Here is a 20,145-nt window from a genome sequence, read left to right as displayed (position 1 = left end):
TGTGGCCATGAGGACTATATCCTGTCCCTGGCTTCTCTCTCTCTAGTACCAGGCTGCCCTGTCCTGAGCTGCTCTCCTCCTCCAGGCCCCGCTGCCATTTTGTTCTGCTCCCCTTGGACCAGAGCCATGGAGTGGGCCACCAGGGACTGAACCTTCAAAACCATGAGTCCCCAATGAATCTTTCCCAGCTAAGTTGACTTTTCTCAGGTGTTTTGTCACAGTAATGAAAATCTGACTGACACAGCGTGTCTGCGGTGGGTAACTAGTGACCCCACTGCTCACGGAACGGTGGGCAGGATGTCACTTTCTTTGTCGCAGCCACAGAAGGGGAAGGTCCCGCAGCACGGCTGCAGCCACGGTTTCCAAATGGTGTGGAACACAGATAACTGTCGAGGGACAGGTGTCAGGGACCCACGGTGCTCCTTTATGGCGGCCTCCATCTTCTTGATGACGGAGTCGAACAAGGCTTCATTGTCAGAAGTAAGTGGTTGGGACTCGGAAGGGTCTCTGGAGATGTCGAAGAGGAGCGGGGGGTCATGGTGGGTCACGTCCCCAGAACAGGAACACAGGGCGCTTTCGTAGCAGGCACCGGATCCCTCGGGGTGGAAGTTGGGCGTCACATAATGGGCCTTCCACACAGTACCACCTGAAAAAGACATCTCCAGTGTGACATCGCATTGGTGATGGGTTACAGGTGACTTCTGGGAAAACATAAATCTCCATTTTTCAATCTTTTCTTGGTGCGTTATAATTGTGAATAACCCTGGGGTGCATTGACACAGATTTGTACATGAACCCAACATAATTTGGTGACTTTCATTGCCCAATACCTCCCCTCTTCCCTCTCCCTGTGCCATTTCCTGAACTCTGCTGGTCTTTCTTCTGTTTTTATGAGATTCTCTCTTTTTTCCTCTCTAACTTCCACAAACGTAAGAAAACATAAGACTCGCTGAGTCTGGGTTATTTCACTCAGCAGGATGGTCTCCCGTTCCATCCATTTTCTTGCAAGTCCCACAATGTCATTTTTTATGGCTGCATAGTACTCCATTGTCCACATTCTCTTTATCCATCCATCTGCTGATGGACACCTGGGGGGGCCCTGTGCTTGGGCTACTGTGAACTACGCTGCTCTAAACACGGGTTTGCATATATCCAGGATCAACTAAAATGCACGATCTTGGTTCAGTTTGGATAAATCCCAAGGAGTGGAAGAGCCCCGTCATGTGGCAGCTCCAAGCCGGGGCCTTTGAGCAACCTCCACTCCTGGTGGCCACCATGATCATGGAGATGCCAACCCCAAATGGCACCTGGATCTGATGGGGCGTGAGCCCCGTGGAGAATCATCTAAAGCCAACGCCGCTGTCAGAACTGAGATGGTCAGAAGTCCAGGGGCGGAGTCCACCCTTCTTCCCTCCCTCCATCTCCCCCTCCTTCTTCCTTCCCAGGTTGGAAAGGCAGAGACCATCCTTTCTCCCGCTTCCCCGGGTCTGCGGTCTCCGTACTCACAATCCTTCTGGTGCCACCGGACGGTGTGCAGGTAGGTGCCGCAGTAGTGGAAGAGGAACTCATGGTCTGAGTGGGCCACCCTGCCCTCCAGGAGGGGCATGAGGTTACGGCCGTCAATCACCCTTAGGAGAGAAGGGCACGGGGGGAAGTGGGTGAGCCGGGCGCTGGGTACCAGCAGGAGCCGAGGGGGAGACCCTCGGGACTCAGGTCCCGGGTTGGAAGAGATGCATCATGGAAATGTCCTGCAGCCCAGGAAAGGCTCCGAGCTGACCCCAGCCCCATTTCCATCATTTACTACGCGTATAATTCAACGTACGCACCTTTTATTCATCCAGAGACATATTGAGCAAGTAAAAGCTGCCTTTTAAATGTGGTGGATGCTTAATTGAATGCCCAAGCCCCTTTCCTGACATGGGGTACTCGCTCCCTGTGACCCTACACATCTTAGATCTTCACAAGAATGACCGACCACACCTGACGCAATGGCTTATCTGTACATTTATTCATTTATAGTTATCAGCATTTTCATAAATGATAGAAAACAGTTGAGAAATTCTATTCTACAGGGAATAACCTCAAGCAAACAAAAAAAATCTGTACACATTCAGTGCAGACGTCAACGATTCCCCAACGGATTTAGTGTTGCAGACAGGGAATCCACTGATAGTAAGGGACCTTGGTGACCTGGGAACTATGAAGGTTGTCAACATGCATCAGGGTTGGATCCTAGCCCTGAGGGCGACCCAGCACGTGCACATAAGGATATAAGTCTGATGAAAGGATCAAGACAATGTGAGATCTATGTAGTGGAGTATTACACAGCCATAAAGAAGGGTGGAAATAGGGTGTTTGCCCATCAATAGGGGAAGGGGAGAACATCACACTGAGTGAAATAAGCCAGACTCCGCAAGTCAAGGGCTGGATGTTTTCTCGCATACGCAGAAGCTAGAGCAGCCTAAGGGGAAACTGTGTAAGTGGAGGGGGATTCTATAAAAATGGAGAGGGGTAAGACAGTCATTTTTAGGAAAGCGGACAATAAAACATGTTCCAAGATACTGCACCACGTGCCCAGCAGGGAGGGAGCTCAGTCCCCACAGGAAGCCGTACGCCCTCACATGCCTGCAAAGATATCCCTCCCCGTGAGCAGGGTCTGTTTTCCTACCTGTCGTGGGGCAAGATCCCTCCCCCGACGTAAGACAGCGTTGGGAAAATGTCCATCAGACTCGTGGGCTCGTCAATCACCTTCCCAGCCTGCAGCACGGTCGGCCAGCGGAAGATCCCAGGCACGCGGATGCCCCCTTCCCACCCGGCCATGCCTCTGCCACCTGCGACCAAAGATGGGGGAGGAAGATGGTTCTCTAGGGAACAGAAAGACCAGTCCAGCCGGGCGCCGTGGCGCACGCCTGTCCTCCCAGCAGCTGGGGAGGCTGAGGCTGGAGGATCGCCAGTTGGAGGCCAGCCTCAGAAATTTAGCAAGGCTGAAAGCAACACATGCATAGGTTGAAGAATCACAACACTGATCAGAATAGGTGCAGATAGTTTTCCTGACTGTATACATACACACATATAGAGCCACAGAATGACATTTTGATTTTAATTCATCGTATACAGTTGGTGCATGTGTGTGTGTGCATTGCTTAAAAAATGGGGGTGCATTCCTCCTGAGAAATGCATCGTAAGGCAGTTTCATCTCTGTGTGAACACGAAGGGCTGTGCTCACACACACGGAGATGACTACGTGGATTAAATTAGATACACACCTATGTTTTGGGACCAGGGATTGATCCCAGGGGTGCTTAACCGCTGAGCCACATCCTCAGCCCTTTTTATTTTTTTATTTTGAGACAGTCTCATGGAGTTGCTGAGGCTGGCCTCTAACCTGCGATCCTCCTGCCTCAGCCTCCAGAGCCGCTGGGATGTCAGGGGTGTGTCACCGCGCCCAATTCAATGATGTGACGTATGGAAACCCGGATACCCTATAGTGTTTCCGATTTGGTGTTTTCCAAGGTAAGAAGAAAAGAGCCAACGTCTAATTCCTTTCTCAGATTGTCTTTGTATTGGTGTGGTTTAGCGATGCCCCAGGAGTAGCTGAGTTGCTGAATAAACTATCTCAGAGGGAGTTGGAAGGATCAGCTTCCCATAAAGGCCACTGGGCTATGTCTGGGGACACTTCCAGTTGTCATAGCTTGGAGTTATGCCAGAGCCCAGAGAGGCTGCTCCACCTCCTGCAGCGCACAGCTCAGCCCACCCCAGAGCACCCCCAGCCCCAGAGGCCCCCAGTGCAGAGGAGACCTGCAGGACAGAGTCTCTATTATCTATCATCTGTCATCTACCTATTCTGTCTATCATCTCTCTATCTTCTATCATCTATCCATCCTGTCTACCTATCTATCCATCCGTCTATCTATCTCTCTGTCATCGACCCATCCTGTCTGTCCAGGGGGCTCTCCCACCCTGGGTGGGGCTGCTCCTGGCTCCTGGTGTGTGGGGCCCAGAGAGGCTGCTGCACCTCCTGCAGCGCACAGCACAGCCCATCCCAGAGCACCCCCAGCCCACAGTGCGGATGCTGGGAAGCCCTGCCGTTGGTGGCCCGTGAGGTCCCGTCAATTTGCTGTCCCAAGGTTGTCACCACCCCTCACATTTTCCCCTCCACCCCCTGGAAGCCCCCCAGAGGCCGCAGCCTCCTTTGGTGGGTCAGCGTGATTGACGGGAAGGTGTCTCCGAGCAGCAGAGCCCGGGCGGTGTCCAGGGCAGAGCCGGTGTCCCCCGGGCTGTCACCTTTGTAGACGCCGTTCCAGCCGCCCAGCCGGGCTGCCCCTTCGAGTGCCTCCAGGCGGCCGCCGTTGTCGGAGGTGAAGTGCACCAGGGTGCGGTTGCTCAGCCGCTCCTGCTCCAGGGCCTCCAGGATCTTACCTGGGAGGGGTCACAAAGAGGGCCATCACGGCAGGCCATGGACTGTCCCCGCCCTGTGCACCCCCTCAGACAGCAGGGATGAGCCAGGGCTGCACTGAGCATCCTGCAGAATCCCAGTCACCTTCCTGGGACGGCCCGACACGTGCCACATGGTAGGACATGCACACGCCTGTCATCCCAGAGGCTTAGGAGGCTCAGGCAGGAGGATCGTGAGTTGGAGGCCAGCCTCTGGCAAAGCAAGGCCCTGAGCAGCTCAGGGAGACCTTGTCTCTAAGTAAAATGCAAAACAGGGCTGGGGACAGGGCTCAGGGGTTGAGTGTCCCCGGATTAAAGTGGATTAAACCAAAAAGGCTCCTACACAGAGGCACAAGCCCCCCCCCTCCATGATGAGTGATTGACATGTATCTCCTGACCCTTCCAAACCGTCCTCTCAGAGGAGGAAAGAAAATTAAACTACGAAGTCAAACATCCCTTTAAGCGGTGGAACATCCATCCCGCGTAGATAGCAGGGGTCAGCGACCGGCATGTCACCATCCTCACCTGACGAGATGCACCCATTTCCTCCCCAGCCCCAGCCTCCAACGTATCACCTCCGCCATCGATACTGTGCTCCTCGCCATGACTTGGAGACACGTGGCTTTGCTTTGGGCAAATGCCAACACTGTCCCCCATGAAGTCTGAGCCTGCCCTGTGACACTAAGAGCCAAGAATTTGCTTTCCTTCCACGTCCAATAGCTTGGAAGGGTGGCTTTATGCATTATGCATTTCACTGATCTTGCAACAAATGGCTCACGAATGACTCTTTCTTTAGTTTTTAAAATGGAAACATCTCTATGGCTGACCTCGATGACCTGCGACTGTGAACTTGGAATGTATCTCACGGGCATCATGGAACGTTGACCCAGGTTATGATTCAATGCATTGGATCTCCGTATACGGGTGTCCGTGATGTGAATGTCCAAGCAGCCGGACGTCACTGAACACCACCCGTCCCAAGTGGCTTTGCTGCAGCCCGGGGATCTGAGACTTAACGCCGCGGGGCGCGCTACTCACCCACCATCCAATCCATCTCTTCCACGTTATCCCCATAGAGCCCGAATTTACTGTGCCCCACAAACTTCTCCTTGGTCACGAGGGGAGTGTGCACATGAAGAAAGGAGACGAAGAGGAGGAAAGGTTCTCGCTTGTACCTGAGGGGCAGGAAGTCGGGGTGATCAGCTGCATGAGCGAAAGCCAGTCCCAACCTGGGCGAGGGACTGTTGGTGGAGAGAGCTCGTTTGGGGGTTGGAGAAGAGGTGGCCTCAGAAAGCTTATGTGTGAGGAAGCACAGGAAGGATTCGAGGTGAAATGATTGGGTTATGAGAGGTGTAGCCTAATTAGTGGATTAATCCACTTGAGTTGATTCACTGTGGGCAGGTAGGGTGTGGCTGGAGGAGGTAGGTCACTAGGGGTATCCTTTGGGGACTACATCTTGTCCCTGGATTCTCCCTGTCTCTGCTTCTTGGTGCCCTGTCCTGAGCTGCTCTCCTCCTCCAGGCCCTGCCGCCATTTTGTTCTGCCTCCCCTTGGGCCAGAGCCATGGAGTCGGCCACCGGGGACTGACCCTCGGAGACCATGAGCCCAAATAAACTTCTCCTCCTCTAATTACTATGATTTAGATATGAGGAGTCCCCAAAAGCTCATGTGTGAGACAACAAAAGAAAGTTTAGAAGTGAAATGATTGGGTTATGAAAGGTGTAACCTAGTCAGTGGATTAATCCACTTGGATGGACTCACTGGGTGGAGACTCATAGTGGATTAATCCACTTGGATGGACTCACTGGGTGGTGACTCATAGTGGATTAATCCACTTGGATGGACTCACTGGGTGTAGACTAATAAGTGGATTAATCCACTTGGATGGACTCACTGGGTGGTGACTGCAGCAGGTGGGTGTGGCTGGAGGAGGGGGTCCCTGGGCTGTGCCTTTGGGGTCTCTGTCCTGTCCCTGGTGAGCAGAGCTCTCTCTGCTCCCTGGTGCCCTGTCCTGAGCTGCTCTCCTCCTCCAGGCCCTGCCGCCATCTTGTTGTGCTCCCCTTGGGCCAGAGCCATGGAGTCGGCCACCAGGGACTGGACCTTGGAAATCATGAGCCCCAGGTCAACTTCTCCTCCTCTACATGTGTTTGTCAGGTCTTTGGGTCACTGTGACCAAAAAGGTGATTTCTTCTTTTATTCCCTGGTAACACAGGTTTCGATATTGAATGGGTTGTTGAATATCTGAACTCTTCTGGCATCTCTGGACAGAATATGATTTTTAGACACCAATACATCTAGAGCATCTGGGTGAGTAAGTACCAACCGAGGGTGAACAGGGGCACATAAATAAATATACGACACGACATTTATAGAAACGACTCTTTTTCCGTTCCTTCCTCTTCCTGCTTCATGATGCCTGGAACATATACTTAGCTCGTAAGGAACCTAAACATCTTAAAACTAGGTCTCCATCAGCTCAGGGTCCCTCCCCAGCAGCTGGCGGACAGAGATGTCTTCCTCCATCTGTCTCTAAGGAAAAGCAAAACCAAGACCCACTGCAAATTTCAATCTATCTGCACACCCGTCTCCACGGAGGGGATCTGCATTAAAATACTCCCACCCCACTTTTATGGACAAGAGCAGGGGAGGAAATTGCATGCACAAATGGTAGGAAACTTAACTCTGTTTTTTTTTTTTTTTTTCTATCCAAGGAGAAATTTAAGAGTATTTAAAATGTCACCCTGAAAAAATTTGTCACAGTCCCTTTCATCGAATCCTACACAAATTCAAATGCAATAAAGTCCCCAGGACTGGACCGCAGACCTGTCAATAAAGGCGAGCGCTTCCTTCAGCATCAGCAAGGAGACCCGCTCCTCCCTCATGGGCTGCTGCACGATCTCGTGGTTCCTCATCAGGATGCAATTCCAGCGCCTGACGAACCCGTAACTGGAGTACCAGGAAACGAAAAAGAGGAGAGCCACAAGGGCAGACAGGACAATGACGCTCCATGGGACCGAGAACCAGCCGGCCAGGTTGGGCAGCAGGAGCAGGACGGGCACCAGGCTGAGGACCAAGGTGGAGATCCACAGCCGGATGCGCAGCCAGCGGTGCAGCTCTGGGGTCTTGGACGCCTGGCAATCGCTCAGGAGCCCGAAGGGCATCCCGTAGAAGTAGTCGAACCCGTGGTTGAGGGGGTGGTGGCAGTGGTCTTCCCGGGAGGAGCAGCTCAAACCCTGATGCCACTTCCCTGGAAGGAGAAGAAAAGACCACCCGTCACAGCGTCCACCGTGACCACCCTGGGGGATGTTAATCGTCGCTTTTGGACTCTAATCATAGTGGACTCCTCTTGGTCTCCCTGGTGACCTTCTGAGGATGCCATCACCCCTTCGTCTGTCTCATTGGAAAGTGGACAAAATTCTCCAGGTGGGATTTTTCTCCAAGATCCGCTCATCAAGGGAATCCATCATGAGCGCAGGATTCCCCTGGTATAATCCATCAATTCTGTCATTTGTTCCACTTTACGGGTCCCATCCATCTTCTGTTTTTTATTATTCATTCATTTTATGGGGACCTACCTATGAGTCCCGTGCGGTATCCCCGATGCTGCAGCAACTTGGCCAAGGTCGTCTCGTTGGTGGGCAGCCCGCCAGACCCACCAAGCCAGGTGAGGCCACGGTTCAGACTATTGGACGAAACCATTCCTAAGTTCATAAAAATTAACAGATGAGCATCGCGGTCTACCTTTCTGTTATCGCCTTTGCTAAATACCAGGGCTCACCCCGACACGTTCCAAATTCTCCCATCCTGCACCCCAACAATGTCCTTTGGTCCCATATAATCATCGACCTTTTATAGCTGCAGAAGCAACCCTATGTGTCTCCGTGTGACTGGGTCCAGAGACCACCCCATGGGTGCCAAAACCCACCAATGCTGTTGCTTGTAAAACAAGGCTCAGCTTTTGCATAGCAATGCACATCCTTACATATGCTCTAAATCCACACTCAATTATTTATAATACCTAATGCAAATGGTGTGCAAAGAGTTCTTACATACTACTTTTTCAAGAGTAACAAGAAAAAGTCCATAAATTTTTAACATACAAATAATATTATTTTAAAATAAATCATCCATCCATGGTTGAATCAAGCTATAGATATGGGTCCTCCTCCCACTTAATTAGCGTTCCTTTAAAACCGGGGTTCTCAGATTACATCAATAGAGGACATCCATTATGTCTGAATTTCACATTAACAATGCATGACTATTCTTACCATCAACATGTACCAAACACTTAGAGTTCCTCCTAAGATGAGTGTTTCAACTGTGACCACAGGACGTGACAAGAAAAAAAATAAGAGGAAGAAAGTTTATTTTTGGCTCATGAGTCAGTCCATGGTGGCTGACTCCATGGCTCTGGCCCAAGGGGAGGCAGGACAAAATGGCGGAAGGGCCTGGAGGAGGAGAGCAGCTCAGGACAGGGCTGACCTTCAACTTGCCTAGAGAGGGAAACCACTCATCTACATCTCTTCTCCTGAAGTAAATTTGTGCCTTCAACTTCAGAACTAGGGAGCAATAGACCTGGGGACCTCAATCATTTCAGCATGTGGAACGGACATTCCAACATCAAACTGCTTCAACCCTTGTCAACCAAGCCCAGCATAATCCAGCGCCATGTTTGGATAACTACCTGCATGAAATATTCTGACTCTCATCTCTGAAGCCACAATCTGGGGACACAGCTTCAAGCGGACAATGTCCCAATTTACCATAGGATGTCCCTCCTACCAAACTCTGAGTTATGGTTTAGATATGAGGTATCCCTCAAAAGCTTTTGTGGGAGACGGTGCAAGAAAGTTCAGAGGTGAAATCATTTGATTATGAAGGCTGTAACCTACTCAATGGATTAATCCACTTGAATGGACTCACTGGGTGGTGATTGTAGCAGGTGGGGTGTGGCTGGAGGAGGGGGTCCCTGGGCTGTGCCTTTGAGGTCTCTGTCCTGTCCCTGGTGAGCAGAGCTCTCTCTGCCCCCTGGTGCCCTGTCCTGAGCTGCTCTCCTCCTCCAGGCCCTGCCGCCATTTTGTTTTGCCTCCCCTTGGGCCAGAGCCATGGAATCAGCCAACCATGGACAGACTCATGAGCCAAAAATAAACTTTAATTCCTCTATTTTTTTTTCTTGTCATGTTCTTTGGTCACAGTGAAACACTCAGTCATCTTAGGAGGAGCCCTTCTCATTTCTGTCCGTGCCCCACTCAACCCTCCTTAGAGTCCCATTAGATTCCTCTCTAGAAACCATCAGGTTCCCATCCCTCAAATCTCAAATCCAAACTTTTGATGTGATTCATGGTCTATCTGGCTCCCCACATGGCTGCCTTGTCACAAGGACTGAAGAGGAAGGGAAAGAGAATGCAGAGACACTTCAGGGATAATTCTGGGACAGCATCTCTACAGAAGTACTTAAAGATAGAACTATTGGGCAAGTGTGGTGATGTGCACCTGTAATTCCAGTAACCCTGGAGGCTGAGGTAGGAGGATTGCAAACTGGAGGCCAGCCTCAGCAATTTACCATGGCCCAAATCATCTTAGTAAGACCCCGTCTCTAAATAAAAATTGAAAAGGGCTGGGGATGTGGCTCAGTGGTAGAGTCCTTGCCTAGCATGTGGGAGGTTCTGGGTGTAATCTCCAATCCTACAAAATAAAATTTAAATAATAATTAGAAGAAAAGAAGGAAGAAAGAGAGAAGGAGGAGGAGGGAGGGAGGAAATAAGGAAGGATGGAAGGAAAGAAGAAAAGAAATTTCCATGAGTCAAAATTCTCTTGCATTTTTCCTCTCCTACCTGATCGGATGGGGTACCGGCCAGTGAGGAAAGCCGCCCGGCTCGGGGTACAGACGGAGGCTGCTGCCAGGTGTTGGGTGAGCCTCACGCCCTCGTTTGCCAGACGGTCAATGTGAGGGGTGCTGCAGGAAAAATATAGATAATTTAGCAGGTGAGTTTCCAATCCCTCCCAAAAAAGGATTGAGATTCAAAGTTGTTCTCTTTTGGGTTGAGATGACTGTTTCTGGCCAATTTAAAATACACTCTTCTATCTATCTGATACCTTGATCTATCTTCTTCGTTAGATGCTTTGGTAGTTACAAGCAGACAGAAACAGAGTAGAGTTCACTCTTTATCTGCAGTTTGGGGTTGTGAGGTTTCTCTTACCCATGGTCCACCCTGGTCCAAAAATATGAGGTGGACAATTCTAGAAATAAACAGTTACTTTTAAATTGCACACTGTTGGGCTGGGGATGTGGCTCAAGCGGTAGCGTGCTCGCCTGGCATGCGTGCGGCCCGAGTTCGATCCTCAGCACCACATACCAACAAAGATGTTGTGTCCGCCTAGAACTAAAAAATAAATATTAAAAATTCTTTCTCTCTCTCTCTCTCTCTCTCTCTCTCTCTCTCTCTCTTTAAAAAAAAAATTGCACACTGTTCTGAAAACCACGATGTATTCTTGAGCCATCCTGCCAGGGACATGTATTATCCCTTTGTTCAGTGTATCCACCCTGTATATGCTACCTGCCTGCTACTGTAGGGGGAAAATTAGCATATATAGGATTCAGTACTCTCCAAAGTTTGAGAAATTCACTTGGGATCTTGGAATAGATCCTTGAAAATAAGGGGGGGGGGTCCTACCAACTCTGTGGGCAAAACTATTAGTGGATAACAATACCGTTCCCTGGGTATAACTTATTTTGAGTCTGAGTTTAGGTGCATTTCAATAGAAAAGTGAGTTCATTTGTTGGTATTACTATCCTAAAATTAATGAGGAACTTAGATGAAGCAAAATTTTAATGGGTTTCTTGTAGAAAAACCAGCCTCTTTAATAACTAAATTGTGACAGTATGGAATTTATTTCCCATTCTGTTGAATCTTTTCAAGTCTCTAAAATCAATACAAAATTTTATGTAAATCTGATTACAGATTTTAAAAAAAAAAGGATAGAGAAAAATTTTAAGTTTTAAAAAGCAGCTAGAAGCCTATCTAGTCATGATCTCATATGAACTTGAGCATGTTAGTTTCACAATCCCACAGACACATCTGAGGTTTTTCTGGGCATTTCCTGTGAGTAGAGATGAAATGTAGGAAGCTCCAACATCTTCTCTGAGGTGGACAAAGCTTGAGGACATGAGGCTCAGTTAAACTAGCCAAATGCAAAAGGACATATCGTGCATGTTGTAGTCTCCACTGTATGCTGCATGAATATCCATTTTGCATCCAGCGTCCTGGGCCACCTCTGCTATCCCCCACCCCAATATACTGATGTTGGACTCTGGCGTCCCCGTGACGGCAGAGACATGGGGTGGGTCACCGGCTCCGACACAGCAGGCGGACATCCCACAAGGCATCTTTACCTCACAGTGTTATTACCGTAGCAGCCCAGGTCACCCAAACCAAGGTCATCCGCCATCAGCAGGACGATATTGGGCCTGGAGTTCCATGTCCCAAATGTCCCATTTAGGCCACCAAGCAGACAGTATAGGGGCATCCACAGCCAGTGCTTCCTGAAAACATTTTTTTTTTTGGTGGGGGGGGGAGAAAAAATAAAAAGGAAAAAAAAATTAATGTGTACATTTTGGGCAATGTATTGATTCTCATTAGAGGATACACCTGGGTAACTCATTATAAAGTCAGTATTTTTTTAAGTAGTCATGTTCTGTGTTAATAGCGTACCACATGTGAGCAATTTAAGTGAGATCTTTCTGAGTGTGGTGACACACGCCTGTCATCCCAGCATCTCGGGAGGCTGAAGCAGGAGGATCACAAGTTGGAGGCCAGCCTCAGCCTAAGCAACTCAGTGAGACCCTGTCTCTAAATAAAATGCAAAATAGGCCTGGGAATGAGGCTCAGGGGTCGAGGACCCCTGAGTTCAGTCCCCAGTACCCCTCCGCACAGAAAAGAGAGAGAGAGAGAGAGAGAGAGAGAGAGAGAGAGAGAGAGAGAGAAAGGGAGGGAGGGAGGAAGAAGGAAGGAAGGAAGGAATAAAGATTAGTTTTGCATATTCTTAAAATTGCATATGCAAAGGATTGTATGGTCTATTCATTTCTTGGGTTCTTGATTTTGTTGGTTTTTTTGTCCTTTGGCTGTAATAAATTGTCATTGACAACACAACTCTAGGCTTGAGTCCTGAACGTCCCACAGAGGAGAGCCAGACCTGGAGGTGTTTGGCAGGACAGCCAGAAACAAAATCTCACAAAATATGATACCTGCAGAGGGTAAGCTCACAGGTAAAGAAAAACAGTAGGAAGGGAAATATTTCCTTGAGCAGGTGGAGATGTGATGATAGGTAGGTACATGACAGAGATGGATGGACAACGGAGATACATAGATGATCAATACACAGATGGTAGAGATGATAGGTGGATGGATGGATGGATCTATGATGGATAGATAGATGGAGCAAATGCATGGAAAGATGGATATATATCTAGATAAGAGAGATGATGGATGGACAGATGATGGATGGTGGATGGATATGTAGATATGATAGATGCAAAGAAAATTAGCTGCTAAATACGTAGATATGCACATAGAGGCATAGATAGGGGTGATAGGTGCATGGATAGGTGATAGATTCAGGATAGATGGTAGACAGACGGTGGATACTTAGATACACAGATAAATGGGTGGATGATAGAGATAGATGCATAGATACATAGATGGATCATAGATGCCTAGATAGTTAAATAGATGATAGCAATAGAGAGATAGATACGTAGATACATGGATAATAGAGATAGGTAGAGTTCATGGACGGATGGAGAGATGGATGGATGGATGGATGGATGGATGGATGGATGGATAGATAGAGTTCATGGATGGATGGAGAGATGAATGGATGATGGATGGGTGGGTGGATGGATGGATAAATAGATAGATAACAGAGATAAAGTTTATGGATGGATGGAGAGATGGATGAATGGATGGGTAGATGGATGGATAGATATGATGGATGGAAGATAGGTGGAGAGATAGATAGATAGATAGATAGATAGATAGATAGATAGATAGATAGATAGATAGATAGAGTTAATGGATGGATGGATGGATGGATGGATGGATGGATGGGTGGATGAATAGATAAATAAGATAGATGGAAGATGGATGGATGGATAGATAGAGTTCATTATGAATGGAGAGATAGATGGATGGATGGGTGAATGGATGGATAGATAAATAAGATGATGAATAAATAGATAAATAGATGGATACATGGAAGATAAATACATAGATAGTTGCATAATAGGGATGGATAGATATAGACAGAGTTCATGGATGGATGAGAGATGGATGGATGGGTGGGTGAGTGGATGGATAGATAAGATGGATGGAAGATGGATAGATAAATAGATAAATAGATGGATACATGGATGATAGATACATAGATACATAGATAGATACATAATAGAGATAGATAGATAGATATAGATAGGTAGGTAGATAGATAGATAGATAGATAGATGATAGATAATAGAGATAGAGTTTATGGATGGATGGAGAGATGGATGGATGTATGGGTGGATGGATGGATGGAGAGATGGATGGATAGATAATATGGATGGAAGATGGATGGAAGATTGATGGATACATAGATATAGTTCATGGATGGATGGAGAGATCTATGTATGTATGGATGGATGGATGGAAGAATGGATGGATAAATAGATAACATGGATGGATAGATAAATAGATGGATACTGGATGATAGATACATAGATAGATACATAATAGAGATGGATAGATTTGGATAGATAGATAATAGACATGGAGTTTATGGATGGATAAAAGATAGATGGATAGATAGATAGACTGACTTCATGGATGGATGGATGGATGGAGAGATCTGTGTATGTATGGATGGATGGATAGACAGATAAGATGGATGGATAAATAAATAGATGAATAGATGGATACATGGACGATAGATACATAGATAGAAGCATAATAGAGATGGATAGATTATAGATAGATAATAGAGATAAAGTTTATGGATGGATGGATGGGTGGATAGATAGACAAGATGAATGGAAGATGGATGAATGAATTGATGAATGGATGGATGGATAGATAGATAGATAGACTGACTTCATGGAGAGATGGAGAGATGGATGAATTGGTAGATGGATAGATAGATAAGATGGATGGAAGATGGATGGATAGATAGATAGAGTTCATGGATGGATGGAGAGATCAATGTATGGATGTATGTATGAATGTATATATGGATGGATGGATAGATAGATATGATGGATGGATAAACAGATAAATAGATGGATACATGGAAGATAGATTCATAGATAGATGCATAATAGGGATGGATAGATATAGACGGAGTTTATGGATGGATGAGAGATGGATGGATGGGTGGATGGATAGATAGATAAGATGGATGGAAGATGGATTGATAAATAGACGGATACATGGACGATAGATACATAGATAGATGCATAATAGAGATGGATAGATTAAATAGATAGATAGATAGAGAATCAATAGGTGGACAGGTGGACAGTAGCTGCATAGTTGGATGGATACATAGATAATAGAGGTAGAACAGACACACAGACCAGACTACTGCGGAAACCTTAATGCCCCAGTCCATAAGGACACGTCAATCATGAACCGCGTGACTTTAAATAGAGTCGCAATTCCAGGAGGCCCAGCTTGAGGAGCGCAGGAGGACAGGTGGTCAGGGCACAACCCCCGGGGGGGGGGGGATTCTAAGGACCCATCTCCGAGGCCAAGAGCAGGGAGACTCGGGCAGGATGGAGCCTCCCTGGGGAGGAAGGCTTCCCTGAGGACCCAGGAAATGACCCCTGTGCGAGGTGGGCGACTCACCAGCCGCAGAGTGGCCGTCCCATGGCTCCAGATTCTGTGACCTACGGAAGAGAAGACGTTGAGAGCCCCAGAAACCAAAGCCTTCCTCATCCCCGGGAGGCAGTGGTCCAGCACACCCTGGGTTTGCCATCTAAATGGAGCGCTCGGGGTCTATGGAGAGCCAGGTAGTTCCAACGGCCGACTTCCAAAACAGTTTGCAGACGGACCTCCCCAACCCTTCTGGGTTGGAGTCATACAATAATTCGCCCCTGACCTCACTTTTCCGTGGCACTCTGCTAAGTGACACTTTCTTCCTCCACAGGGGATCGACATGTCCTCCTCAACATGCAAATTCTGTAGCCAGGGGAGCTTGGATTTGCAGCTTCTTGGAGGCCGAGTTGATTGTGCATGGGAAGAGAGGTTTCCCCAAACTAGACGTGACCCCATGTTCAGAATCCAAAGACTGGTGCCATCTGGGATCTGATTTCCAGGGCGTTCCGGTGACTCCAAGTTGGTGAGCTGGCGCAGGCTAAGAAGACCCCGCAGGACAGACAGCCAGTGATGCACCTCAGCAGCAGCAGCACCCTGTGGTTTATGGGGCTTTCTAATCCCCGAGGCTCCTCCACACATTTATTTCTATTTTGTCCCTATGATACATCACCCTGTTGGCTGAATATTATGAGTCTTTTTGTATTAGATCTGACCTCATTGAAACTACTACTTAAAAAAAATAAATAAAAATCATACTGTGACCAGGCTCAGAGGTGCATCCACTGTGATCCCAGCGATGTGGGAGGCTGAGGCAGGAGGATCAAATCTGGAGGCCAGCCTCGGCAACTGAGTGAGGCCCTAAGCAACTCAGCAAGACCCTGTCTTTAAATAAAAAATAAAAAGGGCTGGGGATGTGGCTCAGTGGTTAAGCACTCCCTGGGTTCCATCCCTGATACTAGAAAGAAGACAAAAAAAAAAAAAAAAAAAAAAAAAAACACTAATTTTCTATGTCTCTATTTCATTGTGCAACAGATTAGGGAACATTCAGGTAAATCCACAGCAAATAAATCTAGAGTTTCTCAAGACTTTAGGGGACAGAGACAGAAAGACTCGTGAACACACAGGAGTTTCTGTGATATTTGCTAATGCAACTTGCGCATGCATTATCCCAAATGCCTGGAATCAGAAAAAAAAAATCCATTTTTTTAAAAATAGTGCAGTACGTTCATGTATCACCTGAGATGTCTGCAGAGTGCGACCCGAGGCTGAGCACAAAAATGCCTTAACATCTCCCCATCCCAGAGCCTGGAGGTATTTTATACGATATTTTTAGGGTGTCTGCATTTTGACCGAGACTCATTACAGGGATTCGGGTGTGGAACTTTCCGCTTCTGCTGCTAATGTTGGGTCTCAAAAGGTGTCCGTTGTGGGATCAGGTGGGGTTCCAGATGGTTGGATCCGGGAACGCTCGACTTGCAGCCACTTTCTCCCTAACTTTGGAAACATTTCTCCAACCCGCGATTGGGAAGAACCACTGTGGACGTCCCTCGCCACCAGCACAAAGCTCTCCGTGACTGGCAAGGAACCAAAGCTATTTTTTCATATTTTTTTGCATGTTTTTTCTAGTTATATGTAACCGTGGAATGCATTGTGACCCGGCCACGGTGGGCAAAGGGGTCAAGTTGCCATTTGTGGCGAGCACCATGGAGCAGAAGAGAATGGACCCTTTCCATCCCAGAAGGACCCCCTGGGGGTGTAACTGGGGAGACGGTCGCTAAGACAAGGGCGTTTCAAGGACACGATGGAGTAGAACAAACCCAGGACAGACCACCGTGATGGGGACGGGAGAGGAAGGGTGGGAATCCATGGGACCAAATCCAGGTTCCATTTCAAAATGGCGGACGCAGGTGAGCAGGGAGGGGACAGATGATCATTCCCAAAGACCAAGAAGAGATTGGCAGGCGCCAGGACCTGGTTGTGACCTCCAAACGAAGGAAGACGGGTGGATCCCACATGATCCAGCGTGTCACCAACTCTGGATGACAGGAGAAGAGGCCACCCCCCCCCAGGACATGGGGAATCCAGGTGATGGAGAAGAGTGTCCCATGATAGCGTCAGGGGACATTTGGGCATGTCCCCCAGCAAGGGACAGGGAAAGGTGTTCTTGCACAAGCAAAAGGGCTCAATGAGGGCTGGCCCATAAGTGGATGTCCCCAGCGAGGTCAAAGTCCCTTTTACAAATAAAGGAATGAGTGGTCGGAATGATGGGCTCAATGATCTCTTCCACTATGGCTGGGAGACAACCCTGGGCCCCAGGACGTCAGGGAGTGACCGCGTTTGGAGTTGGACCTTTAAAAAGATAATTGAGGTCCACTGAGGTCACTAGGGTGGCCCTGACGCAACAGGACCGGGGCACTTATAAAAAGAGGAGATGAGGACACAGACGCACACAGGGGGATGGCCCCTGGAGGACACAGGGAGAAGACGGCGGCTGCAAGCCCAGGGGAGAGGCCTCGGGAGGAGCCAGCCCTGCCCAGCCTGGACCTCGCACCTCCAGCCTCCAGGACGGAGAGGGAATAAATATCTGTTGCTTCCAGAAGCCAGTTTAGGGTAATTCATTGCAGCACCCGTAGAAAATGAATATCAATAATTGGATAATCCTTTTGCATGCCGAGAAAAATTATCAGCCAATGTCACATTGAGAGAAGAAACAAACCAACAACAACAACAAAAAAACACTAATGCTACATTTTCTATACATAAATTAGAAAGGAGACCAAAAAGATACCAGTGATCAACGAGTCCCTAAACATAGACATAACCCCAGCAAGCACAGAAAATGAAATTTAAGGGTGACGAGATAGTGTGCCTTCCTATGCAAAGGGCAATCGTTTTTAAATCTGGAAGTTGCATAAGTTGCTGCTAAATATTGCAATGCAAAAGAGACGGTCACCAAAAGAAAGCAGGTGTGTGTCGGGGATTGCGGGAGCCAGGATCAAAGATGTGGCGGGTAAAGCTGTTTTTTAGACACAGCCAAATTGAACCATCTGCTCTCCGAAGACAAGTGGGGAAAGACAATGTACCCTGTGAGTCTCTTGGTGTCCCCAGCATCAAAGCAGGAGAGAGCTGGATCCATTGTAAGAGAGGGACACCCTTCCAAGTTCTATGCATGAAATTTACATTTTAAAGCAAGCTTTCCTTAAAAAGCAGGCGGGGGGGGGGGTGGAGAGGAGGGGTGTCCCCAGTATTTCTAGCGCACAGCTGTCAAAATGTCCCTTTTGCATGAACATTTTCAAAGCGTGGCGCAAATTTGCAAGCAGAGGTACCCACAGCAGTTTGGAAAGGATCTAGATGGTAAAGACAGGAGCTGCCCCCTTTCCTGGAACGGTCACTTAAAGTTTAACTTAAGGGTTTGGGGTGTAGCTCAGAGGTAGAGCCCTCACCCCCAGCAGCACCAAATATATACATATAATCGAACTTTGAAAGAGAGGTTCCCATTGCATATTAATGCACTGCCTGATTTTTGCAAGTCTTTTATTTTTATTTTTTAAATGCAAAAGCTGCCCCTTCCTTTCCAAAGTCAGGAGTTAGTCTTTAAAACGTTCCCTGTGAAACGAGGGGGTGCACATCCCGAGGGGGGTGCACATCCCGGTCTCCCAGGTGTCTCTGATGGCAAAGCTCTGTCATTCTGTAAGGCTCTGTCCCCAATCCTCATTCTGTAAGGCTCTGTCCCTAATCCCAGGTCAACCCGAAACTGACAATAACTTTTACGAGGTCTTTCATCTTGAGAAAAAAAAAAAAAAAACACCCCGGGACAGGATGTGATCTCTCAGTGATTAGCGGCTGCAATTACACCCCCGCCCCCGGGTGCTCCTGTGAATTCCTGTGTCCTCAGATGAAATCTGAATTCCCCTATATTGCCACATATTTTTTTTAAAAGGTGCAATCCTATTCTAAATCATAATAATCAATAACACGGCTGATTTCCAGCAAGTATCTGAGCACCGAAAGCATCTTGTGCAGAGAGAGTCACTTTTGCACTGTGGGCATCTGGGGTGGAGACTGTCTGTGCTGGGCAGCGCTGTGCACTGCAGGGTGTGGAGCAGCCTCTCTGGGCTCGCACACACCGATTCCCCATTCCACCCGTATAGCAATAAATATGTCCCCTGTCATTGCCAAACAGCCCCCTGGGGTCCAAGCCATCTCATCCCTGTGTTGAGAACCCTCTGAAGTAGATGAATAGCAAAGGAAGGACGATTCCCTTCTTGGCTGATACCGAACGCTGTGCATTACAAATAGTTTCAAATCCTGACTCTCTCCTACGACCTGCTGTAGACTCAGCATGCAAGTTCTGTGATCGCATGGTGACCGCCCCATGACCAGACCCCCCAGGGGATGCCTGAAACTATCAATCGCTTCAAACCCCACAAAGATATGATAAGGTTTCCCTGATAAAGTAAAAGCAGCAAGAGATTTTTTTTAAAAAGTAATATTAACTTAGGTCACATACAACAATAGTCTGCAATAAAATTGATATGAGTGTCCTTGATTGAAACCACAGAAAGTGGATCTATGGATGAAGGGGGACTTCAGCTTTTTAAAACATTTAAAGGTTTTAAGCTGGATGCAGTGGTTCACGCCTATAATCTTAGCGACTCAGGAGGCTGAGGTAGGAGGATTGCAAGTTGGAGGCCAGCCTCAATGACTTAGTGAGGTCCTAAGCAATTTGGTGAGTCCCTATCTCAAAATAAATAATGATGATGATGATGATGATAATAAAGGCTTTTCCAATATTTCCTTGCCAAAGTTCGAGGTGCCTGCAAACCACAAATATTAATGTGTCTCAACTTTAAAGAGATCA

General features: G+C 47.8%; 1 protein-coding gene across 1 annotated transcript; it reads right to left on the bottom strand.

Annotated features, from left to right (window-relative positions):
• Window positions 1-249: 249 nt before the first annotated feature.
• Window positions 250-15,332, bottom strand: LOC308638820 (arylsulfatase H). The gene is made up of 10 exons (XM_081276640.1): window positions 15,315-15,332; window positions 11,831-11,980; window positions 10,272-10,393; window positions 8,010-8,135; window positions 7,258-7,681; window positions 5,473-5,609; window positions 4,285-4,419; window positions 2,669-2,831; window positions 1,507-1,628; window positions 250-646 (listed from the first exon to the last, which is right to left on the bottom strand). Exons 2-10 carry the CDS (start codon window positions 11,962-11,964, stop codon window positions 279-281), a joined length of 1,731 nt encoding a protein of 576 aa, XP_081132766.1. The 5' UTR covers window positions 11,965-11,980; window positions 15,315-15,332; the 3' UTR covers window positions 250-278.
• Window positions 15,333-20,145: the final 4,813 nt, after the last annotated feature.

Source organism: Spermophilus citellus (genome assembly GCF_964194105.1).
Source record: "Spermophilus citellus genome assembly, chromosome: X".
Classification (NCBI taxonomy): Eukaryota; Metazoa; Chordata; class Mammalia; order Rodentia; family Sciuridae; genus Spermophilus; species Spermophilus citellus.
This window is presented reverse-complemented; position numbering and strand designations above follow the sequence as displayed.

Bases quoted from the DNA above. Each gene is read 5' to 3' on its own strand.
- LOC308638820 (XM_081276640.1), bottom strand. From the start codon at position 11,964: ATGCCCCTATACTGTCTGCTTGGTGGCCTAAATGGGACATTTGGGACA. The intron at 8,136-10,271 runs GTAGGAGAGGAA...TTATGAACTTAG, and splicing joins CCGGTACCCCATCCGATCAG to GAATGGTTTCGTCCAATAGT. The intron at 5,610-7,257 runs GTCTGCGGTCCA...CCTGCCCCTCAG, and splicing joins GCGCTCGCCTTTATTGACAG to GTACAAGCGAGAACCTTTCC.